Source organism: Oncorhynchus gorbuscha, unplaced genomic scaffold, assembly GCF_021184085.1.
Source record: "Oncorhynchus gorbuscha isolate QuinsamMale2020 ecotype Even-year unplaced genomic scaffold, OgorEven_v1.0 Un_scaffold_590, whole genome shotgun sequence".
NCBI lineage: Eukaryota > Metazoa > Chordata > Actinopteri > Salmoniformes > Salmonidae > Oncorhynchus > Oncorhynchus gorbuscha.
Genome location: NW_025745426.1, coordinates 189,644 through 210,000, shown reverse-complemented (window position 1 = coordinate 210,000; position 20,357 = coordinate 189,644). Strand labels below are relative to the sequence as shown.

The 20,357-nt window shown below is 48.4% G+C and overlaps 2 protein-coding genes and 2 pseudogenes across 3 annotated transcripts; 2 read left to right on the top strand and 2 right to left on the bottom strand.

Annotated features, from left to right (window-relative positions):
* Window positions 1–686, top strand: part of LOC124018919 — a 34,900-nt pseudogene extending 34,214 nt beyond the window's left edge.
* LOC124018914 lies at window positions 676–4,914 on the bottom strand. The gene is made up of 7 exons (XM_046334243.1): window positions 4,900–4,914; window positions 4,740–4,790; window positions 4,333–4,384; window positions 4,014–4,241; window positions 2,667–3,899; window positions 2,423–2,551; window positions 676–2,375 (listed from the first exon to the last, which is right to left on the bottom strand). The coding sequence occupies exons 2-7, from the start codon at window positions 4,774–4,776 to the stop codon at window positions 1,211–1,213; spliced, it is 2,844 nt and encodes a 947-aa protein (XP_046190199.1). The 5' UTR covers window positions 4,777–4,790; window positions 4,900–4,914; the 3' UTR covers window positions 676–1,210.
* A 1,570-nt stretch (window positions 4,915–6,484) lies between these two features.
* On the bottom strand, window positions 6,485–9,311 carry LOC124018921 (elongation factor 1-beta-like). The gene is made up of 6 exons (XM_046334248.1): window positions 9,158–9,311; window positions 8,424–8,546; window positions 8,046–8,163; window positions 7,719–7,785; window positions 7,304–7,429; window positions 6,485–6,930 (listed from the first exon to the last, which is right to left on the bottom strand). Exons 1-6 carry the CDS (start codon window positions 9,235–9,237, stop codon window positions 6,776–6,778), a joined length of 669 nt encoding a protein of 222 aa, XP_046190204.1. The 5' UTR covers window positions 9,238–9,311; the 3' UTR covers window positions 6,485–6,775.
* Window positions 9,312–10,462: 1,151 nt separating this feature from the next.
* Window positions 10,463–20,167, top strand: LOC124018918 (annotated as a pseudogene). The gene is made up of 16 exons (XR_006835699.1): window positions 10,463–10,549; window positions 10,673–10,764; window positions 10,882–11,148; window positions 11,226–11,356; window positions 12,413–12,598; window positions 12,716–12,850; window positions 12,958–13,072; window positions 14,718–14,863; window positions 16,486–16,614; window positions 17,444–17,573; window positions 17,886–18,046; window positions 18,290–18,444; window positions 18,667–18,842; window positions 19,367–19,501; window positions 19,699–19,771; window positions 19,904–20,167. The product of XR_006835699.1 is annotated as an NADH-ubiquinone oxidoreductase 75 kDa subunit, mitochondrial-like (transcript).
* Window positions 20,168–20,357: the final 190 nt, after the last annotated feature.

The window sequence follows — 20,357 nt, the reverse complement described above, 5'->3', positions numbered from 1 at the left end:
GAAGAGGAGGAGGAGGAGAGGGAAGAGGAGGGTGAATGTTGTACAGCAAAGATGCAGAGGAATGAGATGAAGACAGAAGAACAGAGAGGTGATGATGAAGAGGAGCAGACTGAGACTGACTCAGTCACAGAGACTCATGCTCCCACAATTACCTCTAACCCACAGCCCTGTGATGGGCAGGTCACTGGGCCAATGAAAGACCAGAGTGTCTCTGAAGAGTATTCTGGGATGTGTAGTTTAGCGGAGGAGGAGCGACTGTGTGAGCTGGTGCAACGACTAATAAGTGAGCTGTCGCTACACACTTACACACATACAGGTGAGTTTACGGATGAGCTCTCTAGTTCTACACACTACTACACTTATGTGTGTGTATTAAGGTATGAGTATGTTTCTCCAGACTGCAGACGGGAGTTGGAGTTGTTGGAGGCTGCAGAGGAAGTGAGGGACTCGGTGTGTCATCTCGTCTATGCAGTGAACACACACTCCGTCCCAAAACGAACACACTTCATGCCCCATCCTCCTACACAACCACAGGCCAGAATATGTATCCAGAAGGCTTCTCTAGACTTTGTCGCCTGATGATGTGAGTTATTGTGTACTTTCCTGATATTTGTATGTAGCACAGTTGTACTGAAATGATTCTGCTCTTTCATTAGAGAAACCTATGACAAAATGTTTTAATTCATGTACATTATTTATTAAATAAACAAGCTTTTGACAAAGTCCTTATAAATGTACAAAAATATCCTGATTGTAAAAAATAAAACTGAGAGCACAACAACCACCATGTGAAAACAGACAGCTTGACAAACATCCTGCTAACTATTCTGCTGCTGGTTTCTGTGCAAAACATGACCGTTTGAGAGAAGGATGGGAAGCAGAGGGAGAGCCAATCTCTCCTCCACTTCTCTACATTCTCTCTCACCCCGTCTCTTCAGAGAGCCAGGGTACATCTCAATAGATGCTCCTCGTCTCCTCTCCTTCATCTGCACTGAGAGCAGGACAGGAGAAAGCAATGTGGAAACAGTCAACGTTTCAGGTAGAATTGTAATGAAGTAGAGCAGACAAAGCTCTTATCATGTGAACATTTGTATCTGCTACATTATGAACATTCACCCTGCTTAACACGCACATTTTACTTCATGTCAGTGCATCTGGAGGAAAGGAGACAAGGAAAGGAAGCCCCTGTAGATGGTTGAGATGCATCCCGTCATCTCCTCACGCTCCTCCTCAGTGTTCGGGTGGGCAGTGGAGCAGGGGTGTGTCGGGGGGACGACCGGCGGCTTGGTGTTCTGATGGCCTGTTTCAGAGGGGTCGAAGTGACCCCCCTGGCTGGGCTTTTGGGCCTTGGGAGTTTCTTACTCTCTGCGACCCGTCTCGAGGACCCTTTCCTGGACCGGACTGTGGGAGAGAGGTCCTGGGGTGGTGGGGGTTTAGGTGGAGGGCTGATTTGAGGTGGTCGCCCCCTTTTGGAGCTGCGTCTTGCTGGTTGCCGTTCTCCCCTACCCCCTCTTGTCCAAGGCCTGTACGGAGGAGAGTGGTCTTTCTCAGGGGTTAGAGGTCGGTCCATCTTTAACTTCCGTTCTCCTCCTCTCCGCCGCCGGGTCACTTCTGGGTTAGAGTTTGTGTCGGGAGAGAGCGTGCTCAGTAGAAATCGGCTGCTATTGGACAGAGAGGAGCGGCTGAAGGGCGTAGTCACAGATGACCCTGCCTCCGATGAACCCTGACCTTCAGCTCCAAATGACCCCCCTGCCTCTAAGAGTGACCCCGACGCCACACTGTCCCCGCTACGACCCCTCCTCCTACCCCCCGACCCGTCTCTCCCTCCCTCTCCCCCCTGTCTCTCTGTATTGATGTCTGGACTCAGGCTCCTGAACAGTTGTCTGACCACGTGGGACTGGGGGGGTCTGGGGAGGCCAGAGGAGGGGGTGAGATTCAAGCCCTTGGGGGGGGTCTTCAGAATGCGGTGTGTGGCAGGGTCATAGTACCTCAGAGGAACCCTTTTGTATTTGACCTTGGCCCCCACGTCGCCTTCACACCCGTCACATGACCGTTTCCTGCCACGGTTGCCCCTGGCGATAGGTCTGAGGCGGGGCTTGGGGTCAAAGGGAGGAGTTTCGGGGGAGGAGAGGACATAGATCAGGGTGGTTTTGGGCTGCAGGGGGGTCATGATGCGGGAGTAGGAGACAGGCAGGCGGAGAGAGCACAGCCTTGTCTTCATCATTGGGGTCTTCTCCTGGTCAACGCCGGGGTCCTGACAGGGCAGCGTTAGGATGTCCGGGGATGTGCCCGTCTGGTCCAGCGTTCTCTGTCGGATGGTGGGGATGATGGCTGCTGTAGTCTGTGTCCCGTGACTCACTTTGACCACCTGACACCTGGACGCCAGGCGATAACTCCTACTAACTTTCCTCCGCCTAAACACCTCCCTCCTCCTCCTGTGGCATTCTGGGTCGTCATCTTCATTGTCATGGTCACCAAGGGGAACCCACCCCCGTCTTCCAACCCCTCCTTCTGGCCACGCTCCATATCTCTGCTGCTCCGCTTCCCATGCCTGTGAATGACATCAGAAATATGAACATGAGGAGAGAGAATAGTAGCCGTTTGGTGGATTTCAATGATGTAGAAATACTCCTGATGAGGCAGGTCAAAATCTGCTCTGTGCGTACCTGGCGAGGGATTCGCTTTTGAAGTAGCAGATGAACCTTCCTTGTCGGAACTCTCGGACCATGTTCTCCACCTTCTGCTCGTCCTCCAGTAGCACCTGGGTCCACGTCTTCCCCAGGAAGGACACAGGGATGTGGGGGAGTGCAGGGAGAATCTCCTCCACTGTTCGTTCCATTTCTCCCTCTGTCTCCCCCATCCTTGCCTCCCCCGCTGTCCTAGTCTCAGGGTTGAGGGCAGAATCCAGCTGGCTGGTGTACATCTGGTCTTCCATATTCACCTGTACCTCCATGAGACAGGCCAGGGCCCTGCCCTCCTGCTCCCCTCCACACTGCCTTAAGCCCACGACCACAGGGATGTCCTTCCTCCGCTCCTTCCCCCTCCCAATAGCCACCTGCACAGGGGTATCCCAGTCCTCATCCGATCCCGAACCCACTCCCAGTGAGCCAGGGAGGCTAAGGTGGAAGCTGTCCGTATCCCCCCTTGCCTCTCCTCTCTCCCCACCTGTCCATATGTTGTGGTCCCTCTGGTGGTGTTGTGTGGGACTGCGGCCGTAGCAGTGTCTCTGGATCACCTCCTCTATCGTGTCCCCCTCAGGGTCGGAGTGGTCACTGGAGAACGCCTGCTCCTTCTGGGTCTCCCTCCGCCTCCATGGGGGCACCCCCGCCCACGCGGCCCAGCCAGTGTTTACCGTCCGGGGCTTGGGGTCTGGGGTCCGGTCCCTCGGCCTGTAGGGAGGCTGGTTCTCTGGTGTTTCCTGGGTTATCTGGTCCGTTGGGGTAGCACACAACTGTGGAGAAGCGGGGTAGCAGGGAGGATGCATGGAGGAAGAGGAGTTGCTCCCTCTCTCTCTCCGCCGGTTGGTCTTCCTGTGTGCTTTCCGGTGGAGCGGAGGAGGGGTGTGTCTCGTGGGGTGTGTTGGTAAGTGGTCCGGGAAAGGTGTGTGTGAGTGAGTCCCTTCCTCAGAACTTGGTCTTATATCCTGGTCTGGAGCAGTTGGGGTTAACCTCTCTGACCCCACATTTCCCCCTCTACCTTCTTCTGGTTGGCTGGTCCTTGTTTCCGAGGCAAGATCCACTTCCTGTACGTAAACAAGCTGACAGGAAGAGTCGTCAGAGCTGGGCATGTGCTCTCGGGTTCCGAACGACGCCCAGTCATCGTTGCTGGCGCAGAGATCCAATAACTCCTCCCTGGGAACCAGCGGGCTGCTCAGAGATGGCAGGTCAGCATGGGTGGGGCTTAAGACACACAGAAAGGTCAATCAGAGGAAGGAGACTAGGGCTGACAGAAATAATACTGACAGGGATAGATAGTTGAGGGTGATGTTAACGGATTGTGTGTGTGTGTGTTACCGAGGGTCGTTGTAGCGGTGCGGGTGATGCTGGATTACGTCAGATAAGAATCTCTCCATCAGGCTTCCAGAGGGGACGTAGGTGCGAGTGCTATGAACCACCTCCCTGTGTCTGGGGCTTAGGATGTGCTGCTCCACGTTGTTGTAGAGTATCTGGCAGCAGCTGCAGTAGCCCTGTCTGGGGGGAGGAACTCTTGATGGCCCGGGCTGCTCCTCCTCCCTCTCCCCCCTTGAGGAGAACATGACATGTAACACAACACAACTGATGTGGACACAACCAAAACACGACAAATAAACCCTGTGGGTGTTTGTTGACTCACCTGCTAACAGTGTCCATCTCCTTCTGTGGATCTGTCTGACCCTGCTCTGCATCTGTCAGACAAACAGACAGAACATAACTTTGTGTATCAGAGATAAGGACGTTCACTCCAAAGCTAGCTTGAAATATCGCCAATGCTGTGCTATCGAATTGGATCATTTTCTATACGTTGTAAAGCAGGCGGGCGGTCACGTGTGTTAGTGAGTTAGAGGACCCTGGCTCAAACCCAGTCAGAGGCAGCGCTATATGCTACGCTAGCACACTGACGCCGTTTACGCTCAGACAATGAAAACTTATATGCACGCTCACAAGCATTTCGCTACACCCACAATAACATCTGCTAAACACGTATATTTTACAAATAAAAATGTAATATGAGTTGGCTAGTAGTACTTTCTGTCCTCTTACCTTGAGCAGAGGGGGCAGACGGCTCGTCAGCAGGCATTTGGTGTTCTACATCTGAAAATATACACAAAGAGGATACTAAAATATAAGTGTATCCTGTACATAAAAGTTGTGTGGCTTGTTATGAAATAAATCATATCCAAAACACCAGAAACCAACTCACTCGCTGGGGGAAGAGTCAGGAAGCTTCAGTCTCAGGCAGGCCAATCACATTATGTCAGATCAGTCTCCCATCTCCAAGGGAAACCTGATTCTGGACCAACTACTGAAGTAGTGACATATGACAATTAAAAGATGCGGCATTTCAGAGGTTATTTGCTTTTCCAGCATTGCCATAAGGATACAACAAAAGTTAACTGGCTAGTTTACAATTCCAATGTTACTGCTTAGGCCTACTGAGATCTGTATCTTGCATGAATGCAATTTATTCCACGGCGCGCGGAGTTCCATTGGAAATCTGCAGATCGCGCGAGTGAATCGTCTAGACAGCAAGCTCCGCCGTGATTGGTTGGAACGAGGACACGCTGGGCACAGGAAGCCAATTTGGCCTTCTGCTCTGTCCTCGATTAGCTTTCTCAAAATAAATCACAATTTCGCTTCTACAGCAAGGAGCTAGCTGGATGACTGCAATCTGCAGCACTGCTGATATGCATAATTAATGAACACAACATAGCTTTAGGTATCTAGCAAGTAACGAAGTTTTAAAACAGTTGGGAAACAGCTGATTTCGTTATGCTAGCTAGTAGTAGCAGCCTCATTGACGTTAGCTAGCCATGCTTGCACGGTGAGATTCCGGCACTAAAAACACGCTAGAGAAATATAATACAGCAGAGACCCGTTGTAAATTTTAACGAGTTTAGTTTCCATATCCACACAAACATTCCTTCCCGCCTTTTCTTCACCTGTTGTGTTATTCCATTCGGCATCCGTATTTTGCTCTTCTCTTCCCGGAGAAGTGACGTTACCCGGCTTGGCGGACACGAACTCCTACCGGTACCAGAGATTACGGAAGAGGAAGCAAGACATCCATCTCGCAAATATTTGCCGGGTCATATAACGTTAGTCAGTGAACTAAGCTGGCCAGACGTCGCATTTCGCTATACGAGGCACCCCCTAAATTGCTAAGTATTTAGCAACACCATCTTCAATGTAAACTGCTCGAGCTAGATATCTTTATTCAGCCATTGAACTATGCTGTGGCAATATCACAAAGGGACGTTACACTGCTGAGTCTCGCCTACCTCGGGTCCCCAGGTTACCTTTGCGTGAAACGACAATTGTCTCCCAAGGGTCAATTGAATTTAAGGGTAAATCCTATTTTTGAAAATAATGAGCTATGCCCTTCATCTCTATGTTCAAACAGTTCAGAATGACAGCTGTAAAACTGCCATGTAACTTTGGGGGATCCGACCATATGCACACTTTTTGTAAATCTGTCACTTGGCTGCTCGCCCAAAACGAGTTGAACTCGGGGTCGTCCAGGCATCCTTATGGGAAGAAATTACAAATGTCTTTGAATAGCAGAATATAAGGTCTGAGGTAAGTCTCAGATCTTATACTTTTGTCAGAGATGGCAGTCAGTTAACTTGCATTTATGAAGACTGCCCATGACATGTTGACTGATGATACCTGGAACACAAGACCTAAGCCCATCTTGAATGTTTCACCCAAATACAGAAAATACTCTGGAAATCTATTGAGCACCAACCATTTCTATGTGTCAAAGTTGTTACATTACCATAAACAGCTGAAAATACAATGCGTTTTACTACATTTCAGCAGTTTACAATGTACAATGAATCTCTACACAACCCATTTTAGCAACCCGGAAATGGCAGTGATTTCAACACATTTAGGACCCTCAGAAATCAATTCACCAGCCGAGTTTGACCCAAACACCCAAGTCTTTACTCAAAAGCTACATAAACCAGACAGAACCACTTGTCAGAATATGTAACTAACAAACATTTTCCCATCTGAAGTGTGTTTTATTACAGCTCCAAAGTGCTCAGTGTCTTTGTTGGTAAGTGTTTTGAGTTTTAGATCTTGTTGAAGGCAGCCACATCCATAGACTGGACGTAGTCCTCAAAGGCTGTAATCTGTTCCTCCAGCTGGTCTGTTCCCACCTTGTCGTCCTCTACCACACACCCGATCTGCAGCTTCTTGATGCCATAGCCCACTGGTACCAGCTTGGCTGAAGGGGGAGAAGGGAACAGATGTCAACACAAGTTTTGGTGGAGATATTCAAACAAGAGCAGAGCCCATGACAGATTGAGCAAGATCTACAGAAAAGTGTTCGAGACCAAGCATCCCTGCCTTCCGTGGTCTGTGTGGAGTGTAGACAGACCAGGACAGTAGGAAACACATTTCTGTGTGCAGGGGGCAGCACTGAGACAGCTGCATTGTAACTTAACCTGCAGCAGTCAATAGTAGCACTGGTAACTGTTGCACTGTCAGGTTGTTCCCAGTGAATGGCTGGAATGAAACCATTGCAGGTCCATTCCAGCCTTTACCATGCGCTGTCATCCTGTCACCAGCCACCACTAGTGCACTCTTCCTGCACTTACACTGTCCCCAAAGCAGGCCGTCCATTGAGATGCTGCGAACACACTCCTCCAGCTTGGCCATGTCAGTCTCATCATCCCACGGTTTCACATCAAGCAGGATCGATGACTTGGCGATGAGTGTGGGCTCTGTGGTGGCGAGATGTGCACACAAAAAGAACAGACATACTGACTGTGAGTGTCAACCCCTCAAAACAACCAAGCAAACAATGACCTTGTATTGTCTGGCAGTACTCAGATTATAAAAAGGTGTCCATCACGAATCAGCCGAAAGATGGTGTTAGAATCATCATAGACTAGCCAGCTTTGTGCATGTGGGCAATGTTCCGGCCTTCACAGTGTCGCAGGACATGCACATGTTGTGACTTTTCTAGTCTACATTACACAAGCCGCGCGATGTTAGCTATGCATGACGTACTCTTTGACTTCTTGGCGGCGTAAGCTGCGATTCTCTCCTCCTTCAGCCTTTCTGCCTCCGCGTCCTCCTGCAGGAGTGAGAGAGCAAAGGTTAGTGGGGTCAGCTATGCTTGAGATGAATTTCCAACAGCCAACAGTGTTAAATTCTACAAATACATTGCCTGTCTGCCCCCCCCTTCATTTTTTTGTATGTCAGCTTGCTGAAGACTCCATATAAAACAGTCATTGCTGTAGAACATTTGGGGCCAACATGGATAGTTCTGCGTCTGACATCTCAGACACAGAGGTTTAATAAAGTTGAATTGAATTCAAAACAGGAAGCAGTCACCTCGTCGTCAGAGCCAAACAGGTCCATGTCATCGTCGTCATCCTTTGAGTCTGCAGCTGTGTTGTCTGCCACCCCGGAAGGACCATACTGGCCCAGGGGTTTCTTTACTCCTGGCAAACTGCAGTGAGGAGGGAGATGAGAGAAGGGGAAGACAGAAGTAGAGGACAAAGGGCAGGGAGGCCAGAATGGGCAAGTTAAACAGATGTCCCAATCCGTGTATACACCAATCTTATTTTCATCTATGATCCAGGCTCATCAGTACTTAAAGTTTGTGCATCAGGCAATCAGGCGAAAGATGGTGTGAAATCATCATGCAAATCCTAGATCAGTAGCAACGGGTAACTAGTAATTAACCAGCAATTATAGTGCACAATTCACCTGCCCTTCTGGTTCTGGAATGACTTGATGTGGTTGTACCAGCGAAGAGCATGGCACTGGACTGTTGAGGGGGCTGAGGGGATTGCATCAAACACAGCCACGTCGGCCTGGGAGGGCACCCACCTGCACAGGGAGGAAAGTTAGACGACAGCATAGAATGAGGACAATTGGATCCTAGATATGTGCCTACAGCATCTAAAACTTACAGATATAAAAGTAATGTAGCGCAGATTCCCGTGATTTCATTTCATACTTGATAACCATCACGCAAGTCTCAGAATACTACATGAGCATTCTGGACCTTCCAATTAAACCAAATACCCCCCCCCCGCCGTTTAGTACCAGAGTCTCACTAAATGTCACTCAAGGTGTAGTTGAGTTACTTAGCAAATTTAGTTAAATATTCGACTTCCCCTCCAATCTAGCAACTTCATGTGCAACCGTCCACATCCTTCAAACTAAGTTAGCAGTTAACCTCACGGAAGAGCATGTAACACCATTACCTACTATGGGTGTCCACAAAAGCTAGCCTCTGGTTTGGCGTCTACTTTAGGACGACACGAGTATAATAACTGAATTCAAAATCATATCCGTAAAATAATTTGCACGAAGTTTAGGTCGCTAAGGTTAGCGAGAAGGTCGCTAACATAGCGAACTTGCCAACTGCGACGCCATTGTTGGCTGGCTAGCTTGGTCGATACATACAACATAAATGGGTACAAATGCCTACCAACCCCTCGATGTAGCTCTTGTCGGCTAAAAAGTCGTTGAGGACCTTGAGGCCGCTAGGAGTTTTCAGGTCGCCAAAGCCCATTGTTCAAGATGCTTCTGAGACGAGACAATACGTGCAGTGCTGGAAGAGCGAAAGAACGAGGAAGGAACACGAGGAGGATTTTATACCAGTGACGGCGACCCGTGCGACTCCACCTCCTTGTTCTCTCCTTTGAATGTTATTTTCTTTCATTCTAAAAAATAATGTTACTTTCACCAAACTGCAGCTATAAAATTAGAGATTCTGTTATTATTTTGATCGTCTCACGATTATACAGAAGTCTCACAAAATGCAGCATATAATTAGCATTCATCACTCTCGTAACAATAATGTTATAATACGATGCAAATAAAAAATCTGGCTTGCTAATGTATTTCAATATATATATATCTATTAAACATCAAAGTGGTTATTTAAACAGTGTAAAAGCACACAAATCACGAACATTTAGGAAAGCATTTCAACCGGAAGTACTAACGTTTTACGGGGTAAAAGGGCATATTATAACTCAACAACGTTAAATATCTTTATGGTTATAATAGTTTTGAACATATGAATATGTTTTATTATTATGTAAATACATGTAACTTAATTTTAAATTAAGAAGTATGGGCAAAATGAGCTATTTCTTCCTTTAATATATCGTGGTGAATCGTTCATTTTCGTTGTTGTGACGGAGATTCGCAGTAGGATTGCTAGCTAGTACATACATAAATCGCTGTTCTGGTCAAGAAGGCCAAATAGCGACAAGGTAAGAATAAAATACCAATACTTCATTCCTATGTGACCATGCCGATCGTATAGTTTACAATCTTTGGATTTAGTAACAGCCAGCCGCTGAAAAATCAGTGCGACGTCCGGTGTCCTTGACTTGTAGTTAGCTAACATTGAACGCTTTAACTTGCTAACCTAGAAAGCATTCAACACCAAGAGAACGTCAACCGCTGTACCAGGGCTAACATCAGAGATAGGGGAGACCGTTAGATGTAACTTAACTGACGTGGACATGGATTCACTCTTATGTTGACTGTGTGTGTGACAACTTCTAGCAAGGCTGTCCGATTTTGTTGTAACATCTTGAGTTTACAGCTCGTTACGCATTTGCCATAGATCACCGGTAGTGGTGCACATATGATCATAATTAATCAAACTAACGTAATTTGTTATGACATATGCAACCCATACAGTGAATTACTCTTAGATAAGATAGCTACAAGTATTAGCTATAGCCACAGTAGCCAGTTAGAGATGTTTGACTTCTGCGCTCTCTCTTTCTAGCGTCATGTTGCGTTTGCCATCCGTTAGCCGCGCGCTAGCAGGGCAGCCAAGGGCAGCCTGGCCCCCTCCAACAATGGTAAAGATCGTGTGTGCACCCTCAAGCTACTTGGATACATTCATGTGTTTTGAAGAGAACACTCACAATTTCTCTCTAGGGTTTCTGGTTGCTTTGAAGTGTAATCTCTATCCGTGTTTGCAGTGCGTACCTCAGCGAGAGCTGCCAGTAACATGGTGGAGGTGTTTGTTGATGGGAAACCAGTGGAGGTGCTGCCTGGAACCACCGTGCTGCAGGTAACCTTTGACCTCACCCTGACCCCAATCACCCTGTAGGGTTCAATTCTAGGCCTGGTGACTAATTGGGGTTGTGTGTTTTATCGTGACTGACTCATTGTATCTGTGTGTGTTTAGGCCTGTGAGAAGATGGGGGTGCAGATTCCTCGGTTCTGCTACCACGAGCGCCTGTCCGTGGCTGGGAACTGCAGAATGTGTCTGGTGGAGATTGAGAAAGCCCCAAAGCTGGCGGCCGCGTGCGCCATGCCAGTGATGAAAGGCTGGAACATCCTGACCAACTCAGAGAAGACCCGCAAGGCCAGAGAGGGAGTGATGGAGTTCCTGCTGGCTAACCACCCTCTGGACTGCCCCATCTGTGACCAGGGAGGAGAGTGTGACCTTCAGGTAAAAACACACTCTGGATGTGTAAATGGACACACACACACTGACTGTTGTGTTTTTGGGTTTGGTTTGTGTCTCAGGACCAGTCCATGCAGTTTGGTTCAGACCGCAGTCGTTTCTCTGAGGACAAGCGGGCTGTGGAGGATAAGAACATTGGACCACTCATCAAAACAATCATGACCCGCTGCATCCAGTGCACACGCTGCATCCGGTGAGTACTATGCTCAGTATGTCCTTCTCAGCCACCGTACTCCTCACTCTCTCTCTCACTCCCTTCGCTTGGTTAAAAAAAATCTATATTTTTATTTATTTATTTCACCTTTATTTAACCAGGTAGGCAAGTTGAGAACAAGTTCTCATTTACAATATATATATACATACACACTACCATTCAAAAGTTTGGGGTCACTTAGAAATGTCCTTGTTTTTGAAAGAAAAGCTTCTTTTTTTGTCCGTTAAAATAACATAATATTGATAGTGTAGACATTGTTAATGTTGTAAATGACTGTTGCAGCTGGAAACGGCTGATTTTCTTTTTTAGTGGAATATCTACATAGGCGTACAGAGGCCCATTATCAGCAACCATCACTCCTGTGTTCCAATGGCACATTCTGTTAGCTAATCCATTTTTATAATTTGAAAGGCTAATTGATCATTAGAAAACCCTTTTTCAATTACGTTTGCACAGCTGAAAACTGTTGTGCTGATTAAGGAAGCACTACAACTGGCCTTCTTTAGACTAGTTGAGTATCTGGAACATCATCATTTGTGGGTTCATTTCTATTTTATTTTTCCAAAACAAGGACATTTCTAAGTGACCCCAAACGTTAGAACGGTAGTGTATATTTAACTTTTATTTAACTAGGGAAGTCAATTAAGAAAAAAATCGTATTTACAATGCCGGCCTATCCCGGCCATACCAGGACGACGCTGGGCCAATTGTGCGCCGCCCTATGGGAGTCCCAATCACAGCCGGGTGTGATACAGCCTGGATTTGAACCAGGGACTGTAGTGACGCCTCTTGCACTGAGATGCAGTGTCTTAGACTGCTGTGCCACTCGGGAGCCCCAGTATGTCCTTGTCATCCACTGTATTCCTCTCTCTCTCTGCTCTGAGTGTCCTTCTCAGCCACCGTACTCCTATCTCCACTCTGTATACATTCTAATGCTAGGCCTTTGTCCCCAAATGCCAGTTTTGCCTGTGAAATTGCAGGACATGGGGTGGTATTGACCAGTTGATTTGATAGTTTTTTTTCTCCCTATGCCAGTTTTGCCAGTGAGATTGCAGGTGTAGAGGACCTGGGTACCACAGGCAGAGGGAACAACATGCAGGTGGGAACGTACGTGGAGAAGATGTTCATGTCCGAGATGTCAGGAAACGTCATCGACATCTGTCCCGTAGGAGCCCTCACTTCCAAACCATACGCCTTCACCTCACGACCCTGGGAGACCAGGTAAGTGTGTGTTTGTAAAAAAGGACGATGGAACTACACTCTAGATCTAGTATATAGACATGATAGAGGTGGAGGCAGTACCATTGTTGGGTGTGTAACCTTGCTGTGTGTTTGCAGGAAGACTGAGTCTATAGATGTGTTGGATGCAGTAGGCAGTAACATCATTGTGAGTACGCGTGGTGGAGAGGTGATGAGGGTTCTGCCCCGCCTGAACGAAGACATCAACGAGGAGTGGATCTCAGACAAGACCAGGTGAGACAGAACTTGCCCACACCTGGCCCTAACCACGCCCCTTACCTGTCTATCACCCTGCAAACAGCTGGGACTTCAATCAGTATATATAATGTGTGTGTGTGTAGGTTTGCGTATGACGGTCTGAAGCGCCAGAGGCTGACCCAGCCTATGGTGAAGGACGCGTCAGGACAGCTGGTCCCCACATCCTGGGAAGACGTACTCACACGCGTGGCCGGAGCAGTAAGTCTCTGTGTAGTGTCTGTCACTGATGTCACTCAACAGACATGTTGGACACTGTAGGCAATGACATTGTTTTCTGTCTGTCTGAAGATCTGAAGTGGTGTCTAATCTTTATGTCTGTATAAAAAGTTAGTATATACAGTGCATTCCAAAAGTATTCAGACCCCTTGACTTTTCCCACTATTTGTTGCTTTACTGCCTTATTCTAAAGGTGATTAAATCGTTTTCCCCCCTCAATCTACACACAATACCCCATAATGACAAAGCAAAAACCGTTTTTTAGAAATGTTTGCAAATGTATTAAAAAAGAACATATCACATCACAGGTATTCAGACCCTTTACTCAGTACATTGTTGAAACACCTTTGGAAGCGATTACAGCCTTGAGTCTTCTTGGGTATGACGCTACAAGCTTGGCACACGTGTATTTGGGGAGTATTTCCCCTTCTCTGCAGATCCTCTCAAGCTCTGTCAGGTTGGAAGTGGAGCGTCACTGCACAGCTATTTTCAGGTCTCTTCAGAGATGTTTGATCTGGTTCAAGTCCAGGCTCTGGCTGGGACACTCCATGACATTGAGACTTGTCCCGAAGCCACTCCTGCGTTGTCTTGGCTGTGTGCTTAGGGTTGTTGTCCTGTTGGGAGGTGAACCTTCGCTCCAGTCTGAGAACCTGCTCCAGAGTGCTCAGGACTTCATCAAAGATCTCTCAGTACTTTGCTCCGTTTATCTCCATCAGGCCAAAGTGTTCAATTGTGGTTTCATCAGACCTGAGAATCTTGTTTCTCATGGTCTGAGAGTCATTTAGGTGCCTTTTTACAAACTCCAAGCAGGCTGTCATGTGCCATTTACTGAGGAGTGGCTTCCGTCTGGCCACTCTACCATAAATGCCTGATTGGCGGAGTGCTGCAGAGATGGTTGTACTTCTGGATGTTTCTCCCATCTCCACAGAGGAACTCTGGAGCTCTGTCAGAGTGACCATCGGGTTCTTTGCCACCTCCCTGACTAAGGCCCTTCTCCCCCGATTGCTCAGTTTGGCCGGGCGGCCAGATCTAGGAGGAATCTTAGTGGTTCTAAACTTCCTCCATTTAATAATGACGAAGGCCACTGTGTTCTTGGGGACCTTCAATGCTGCAGATTTTTTTGGTACCCTTCCCCAGATCTGTGCCTCGACACAATCCTGTCTCAGAGCTCTTTGGACAATTCCTCCAACCACATGGCTTGATTTTTGCTCTGACATGCACTGTCAACTGTGGGACCTTATATAGACAGGTGTGTGCCTTTCCAAATCATGTCCAATCAATTGAATTGACCACAGGTGGACTCCAAGTTGTACAAACATCTCAAGGATGATCAATGGAAAGAGGATGCACCTGAGCTCAATTTTGAGTCTCAGAGCAAAGGTTCTGAATACTTATGTAAATATTGTATTTCTGTTTTGGAAAATAAATTTGATAACATTTCTATAAACCTGTTTTCGCTTTGTCATTGTGGGGTATTGTGATGTCAAATTGGCATTGTGTGTAGCTTCAGGAAATACATTAATTTAATACATTTTAAAATGACTCTGTAACGTAACAAAATGAAGGGGTCTGAATACTTTCCTGAATGCACTGTATGTATGTTTAGGTATCATGTGTGTGTGTATAGTTGCAGGGAGCCCAGGGCAGTGATGTGGCAGCCATAGCTGGAGGCATGGTGGATGCAGAGGCTCTGGTGTCTCTGAAGGACCTGCTCAACAGACTGAACAGTGACAACCTCTGTACCGAGGAGGTCTTCCCTGATGCTGGGGCTGGGTGAGTCAGGGTGGGGGTCTTCCCTGATGCTGGGGCTGGGTGAGTCAGGGTGGGGGTCTTCCCTGATGCTGGGGCTGGGTGAGTCAGGTTGGGGGTCTTCCCTGATGCTGGGGCTGATGGGTGGGGGTCTGATGCTGGGGCTGGGTGAGTCAGGGTGGAGGTCTTCCCTGATGCTGGGGCTGGGTCTTCCCTGAGTCAGGGTGGGGTCTTCCCTGATGCTGGGTGAGTCAGGGTGGGGGTCTTCCCTGATGCTGGGGCTGGGTGAGTCAGGGTGGAGGTCTTCCCTGATGCTGGGGCTGGGTGAGTCAGGGTGGGGGTCTTCCCTGATGCTGGGGCTGGGTGAGTCAGGTTGGGGGTCTTCCCTGATGCTGGGGCTGGGTGAGTCAGGGTGGGGGTCTTCCCTGATGCTGGGGCTGGGTGAGTCAGGGTGGAGGTCTTCCCTGATGCTGGGTGAGTCAGGGTGGGGGTCTTCCCTGATGCTGGGTGAGTCAGGGTGGGGTCTTCCCTGATGCTGGGTGAGTCAGGGTGGGGGTCTTCCCTGATGCTGGGTGAGTCAGGGTGGGGTCTTCCCTGATGCTGGGGCTGGGTGAGTCAGGGTGGGGGTCTTCCCTGATGCTGGGTGAGTCAGGGTGGAGGTCTTCCCTGATGCTGGGGATGGGTGAGTCAGGGTGGGGGTCTTCCCTGATGCTGGGGCTGGGTGAGTCAGGGTGGGGGTCTTCCCTGATGCTGGGGCTGGGTGAGTCAGGGTGGGGGTCTTCCCTGATGCTGGGTGAGTCAGGGTGGAGGTCTTCCCTGATGCTGGGGATGGGTGAGTCAGGGTGGGGGTCTTCCCTGATGCTGGGGCTGGGTGAGTCAGGGTGGGGGTCTTCCCTGATGCTGGGGCTGGGTGAGTCAGGGTGGGGGTCTTCCCTGATGCTGATGAGTCAGGGTGGGTCTTCCCTGATGCTGGGGATGGGTGAGTCAGGGTGGGGGTCTTCCCTGATGCTGGGGATGGGTGAGTCAGGGTGGGGGTCTTCCCTGATGCTGGGGCTGGGTGAGTCAGGGTGGAGGTCTTCCCTGGTGCTGGGGCTGGGTGAGTCAGGGTGGAGGTCTTCCCTGATGCTGGGGCTGGGTGAGTCAGGGTGGAGGTCTTCCCTGATGCTGGGTGAGTCAGGGCGGAGGTCTTCCCTGATGCTGGGTGAGTCAGGGCGGAGCTCTTCCATGATGCTGGGTGAGTCAGGGCGGAGCTCTTCCATGATGCTGGGTGAGTCAGGGCGGAGGTCTTCCCTGATGCTGGGGATGGGTGAGTCAGGGTGGGGGTCTTCCCTGATGCTGGGTGAGTCAGGGTGGGGGTCTTCCCTGATGCTTGGTGAGTCAGGGTGGGGGTCTTCCCTGATGCTGGGGCTGGTTAAATCAGGGAGGGGGAGGTACGAAAGGGTGGGGGAGCGTGCTGAGTCAATGGGGAGGGAGGGGAAGAATAAGGGTGTGGGAGTAAGGGGTAAGTAGTGGGGAAGGAGTTAGTGGGAGTGAGTGTTGTGTCATGGTTAGATTATGGTTGGTTATGGTATATAATAATAGTTTGTATTATGGTAAGTAATAGGTTGGCTCATGATTAGTAAAAGGTTGTATTGTGGTTTGTGTAGCTCTGACCTGCGTTCCAACTACCTGCTGAACTCTGGGATCAGTGGCATTGAGGAAGCTGACCTGCTGTTACTTATAGGAACCAACCCTCGTTACGAGGCTCCACTCTTCAATGCACGCGTCCGCAAGAGGTACACACACACACACACATCTAAACTCACTCATTCACACACGCACACGCACACGCACACACACATCTAAACTCACTCATTCACACACACACACATCTAAACTCACTCATACACACACACACATCTAAACTCACTCATACACACACACACACACACATCTAAACTCACTCACACACACACCAATCCTTGCTGTGAGATGTCCAAAAGTGCTACCTGCACAAATACACACACATTAATTGATGTCTTCAACAGATGATGTCTGCAAAAGTGCTACTCTCACACACACACATTAATTGATGTCTGCAGCTCTCACACACACACACATGATGTCTGCAGCTCTCACACATTAATTGATGTCACACACACACACACATTAATTGATGTCTGCAGCTCTCACACACACACACATTAATTGATGTCTGCAGCTCTCACACACACACACATTAATTGATGTCTGCAGCTCTCACACACACACACATTAATTGATGTCTGCAGCTCTAACACACACACATTAATTGATGTCTGCAGCTCTCACACACACACACATTAATTGATGTCTGCAGCTCTCACACACACACATTAATTGATGTCTGCAGCTCTCACACACACACACATTAATTGATGTCTGCAGCTCTCACACACACACACATTAATTGATGTCTGCAGCTCTCACACACACACACATTAATTGATGTCTGCAGCTTTCACACACACACACATTAATTGATGTCTGCAGCTCACCCCCACACACACACACACACACACACACACACACACACACCAACTTGCAGTAGGAAGCCTCCCTCATCATCTCCCCCTCCCCTCTCAGCTGGTTGCATAATGAGTTGAAGGTGTCTGTGGTGGGGAGCAGTGTGGATCTGAGTTACACTTACGACCACCTGGGAGAGTCCACTCAGGTGCTGCAGGACATCGCTAACGGAACACACCCCTTCTGCCAGGTAACCATGGCCACCACAGCCCGGGAAGGGATTGGCAGGGGAGGGTGGGGGGGGGCAGTCGGTGGGAGCGGGGGTTGTATTGTTGTTGATAGAAATGTTGTAACAAACATTGTTACAGATAGGAATGACTTAAATAGACCTGACATGATTGGTCAATCTGCATGACAGAGAAGCACGTCTGTTCTAGAATCTAGTCAATGTATTTCCACCTGCGTTCCATAATGGTGTGTATTACTGGACGTGATCCAGCTCTGTTTGTGGTTATGCACTGCCCTAATCTTTCCCCGGTCCCTCTCTCTCTCTCCCCGCCAGGTGCTCGCGCAGGCCAAGCAGCCGGTAGTGGTGGTGGGCAGTGCCTCTCTTCAGAGGGACGATGGAGGAGCCATCTTGAGCTCTGTGCAAACCATCGCCCAGAATGCCCGGGCCAGCAGCGGAGTGGAGGAGGGCTGGAAGGTCCTCAACGTGCTGCACAGGTTAGCATGCTAAAGCTATCACTGGGCTAACTTCTAGTCGCATTTAGCATCCAGCTATTATTAGCATTTAGTAAATAGCTAATATTAGCATTTAGCATATAGCTTTTACTAGCATTTAGCATACAGCTAACAACTTAGTCTATCCCTACTAGCATCCAATCATCAAATAAAGGTGAAATAAATAAATAAAAATAATCTTGTGTGTGTCTACTAGCGTCCAATCATATTTTTGTCTATCTGTAGGGTAGCCAGTCAGGTGGCAGCCCTGGACCTGGGCTACAAGGCGGGGGTGGAGTCTATCCGTAAAGCCCCGCCCAAGGTTCTGTTCCTGCTAGGAGCTGACAGAGAATGCATCACCAGACAAGACCTGCCTAAAGACTGCATGATCATTTACCAGGGTACACACCTATCTATCTGTACACACACACACACACACACACACACACACACACACACACACACACACACACACACACACACACACACACACACACACACACACACACACACACAGGACAGCATGTTCATTTATCAGGGTAGAACACCCAGTGCACTTCCCATGATACACACAATTGTCATGCTATATACAGCATATGTATGGTACATGTGTGTGTTGCCAGGTCACCATGGAGATGTGGGTGCCACCATGGCTGATGTCATCCTGCCCGGCGCGGCGTACACTGAGAAGAATGGAACATATGTCAACACAGAGGGGAGGAGTCAACAGACACGCGTGGCCGTCACTGCGCCCGGCATGGCCAGGGAGGACTGGAAGATCATCAGAGCCATCTCCGAGGTACATACACACACACATATACCGTATACATTTCTTGAAGACGCTGTGTGTGTGGTTGTATATGTAACTGTGTGTGTGGGTGTTCATGAGGATCAGTCCAATGTTGACCTAAATGACTAATGATGATAAATACAGTAAATGCACCTGCACTGTGATAGTCTCAGAGGTCCGTTAAAAGCGCAGAGAGCATCATGAAGAACAAGGAACACACCAGACAGGTCCGAGATACTGTTGTGAAGAAGTTTAAAGCCGGATTTGGATACAAAAAGATTTCCCAAGCTTTTGCACGCCCAATTTTTCAGTTTTTGATTTGTTAAAGTTTGAAATATCCAATAAATGTCGTTCCACTTCATGATTGTGTCCCACTTGTTGTTGATTCTTCACAACAAAATACAGTTTTATATCTTTATGTTTGAAGCCTGAAATGTGGCAAAAGGTCGCAAAGTTCAAGGGGGCCGAATACTTTCGCAAGGCACTGTATGTAACTGTGTGTGTGGGTGTATATGTAACTGTGTGTGTTGCAGCTGGCGGGGCTGACTCTGCCCTATGACTCTGTGGATGAGGTGAGGGGTCGGCTGGCCGAGGTTTCTCCTAACCTGGTCCGCTACGACGACGTTGAGGAAGCCAACTACTTTAAACAGGCCAACCAACTCTCACAGGTAACCCTTAACCTTTTACCCCTAACCTCAAACTCTCACAGGTCAGAACAGAACCTTGAACATTCCACCCCTTAACTGACTCTTCTTTACGATCAGCTGTTATGAAATCATAAATGGAGACTGTGGTCTTTGACACTGAAATTGAGAGCATACTCAACTGTCCTTTATTTCTCTCTTTCTCTGTCTGTCTCTCTCAGGCTGTGAATCAGACTCTTCTAGCAGATCCTCTGGTCTCTCCTCAGCTGACCGCTAAAGACTTCTATATGACAGGTATGTATAATGTATCATAGCACAGCTGTGAATGTATTGTCAGACTGATGAGAGGGTGGAATGCACATGGATAACTGGTGGGATCCTCTCATCACGTGTGTGTGTGTGTAACATTCTCTATCTCTCCCATAGATCCCATTAGCAGAGCGTCTCAGACCATGGCCAAGTGTGTGAAGGCCGTCACAGAGGGAGCTGATGCCGTCGATGAACCATCCATCTGCTGAACTCATACGCACACACTCAGACAGCCAAAACGCACACACACAGTGATGACCGTCTCCTATATTTAAGTTGTTTTTTGGATGATTGCTGTAAAGATGTTCGAGGGAAGAGGCTTTGTTAAAGAAAGCTGAAAATGAAAGTGTACTCTGATTATGAATAAAATCCTATCCTGTAGCACTCTGTCCTTGTGTTATTACCCTCATGAGGTCATCTCCAACACCACGGTTTGACCTTTGTTCCTCACACATTATAACAGTTTTCTGTCTTGTTTCTACTTTGTGGAGTTGAAGCGTTGTAGCCAACACAGAGTGACATCAGCAGAGATGTTCTGTTCTAAACCTGTCAGACATCAATTTCATTCAGA

Coding starts and splice junctions, on each gene's coding strand:
- LOC124018921 (XM_046334248.1), bottom strand. CDS start 9,237: ATGGGCTTTGGCGACCTGAAAACTCCTAGCGGCCTCAAGGTCCTCAAC. Junction 7,786..8,045: donor TGTTTGGCTCTGACGACGAG/GTGACTGCTTCC, acceptor TCACTCCTGCAG/GAGGACGCGGAGGCAGAAAG. Junction 6,931..7,303: donor CGGCCTGCTTTGGGGACAGT/GTAAGTGCAGGA, acceptor CTCCCCCTTCAG/CCAAGCTGGTACCAGTGGGC.
- LOC124018914 (XM_046334243.1), bottom strand. CDS start 4,776: ATGCCTGCTGACGAGCCGTCTGCCCCCTCTGCTCAAG. Junction 4,242..4,332: donor GAGATGGACACTGTTAGCAG/GTGAGTCAACAA, acceptor GTTCTCCTCAAG/GGGGGAGAGGGAGGAGGAGC. Junction 2,376..2,422: donor GCCACAGGAGGAGGAGGGAG/GTGTTTAGGCGG, acceptor CCTGGCGTCCAG/GTGTCAGGTGGTCAAAGTGA.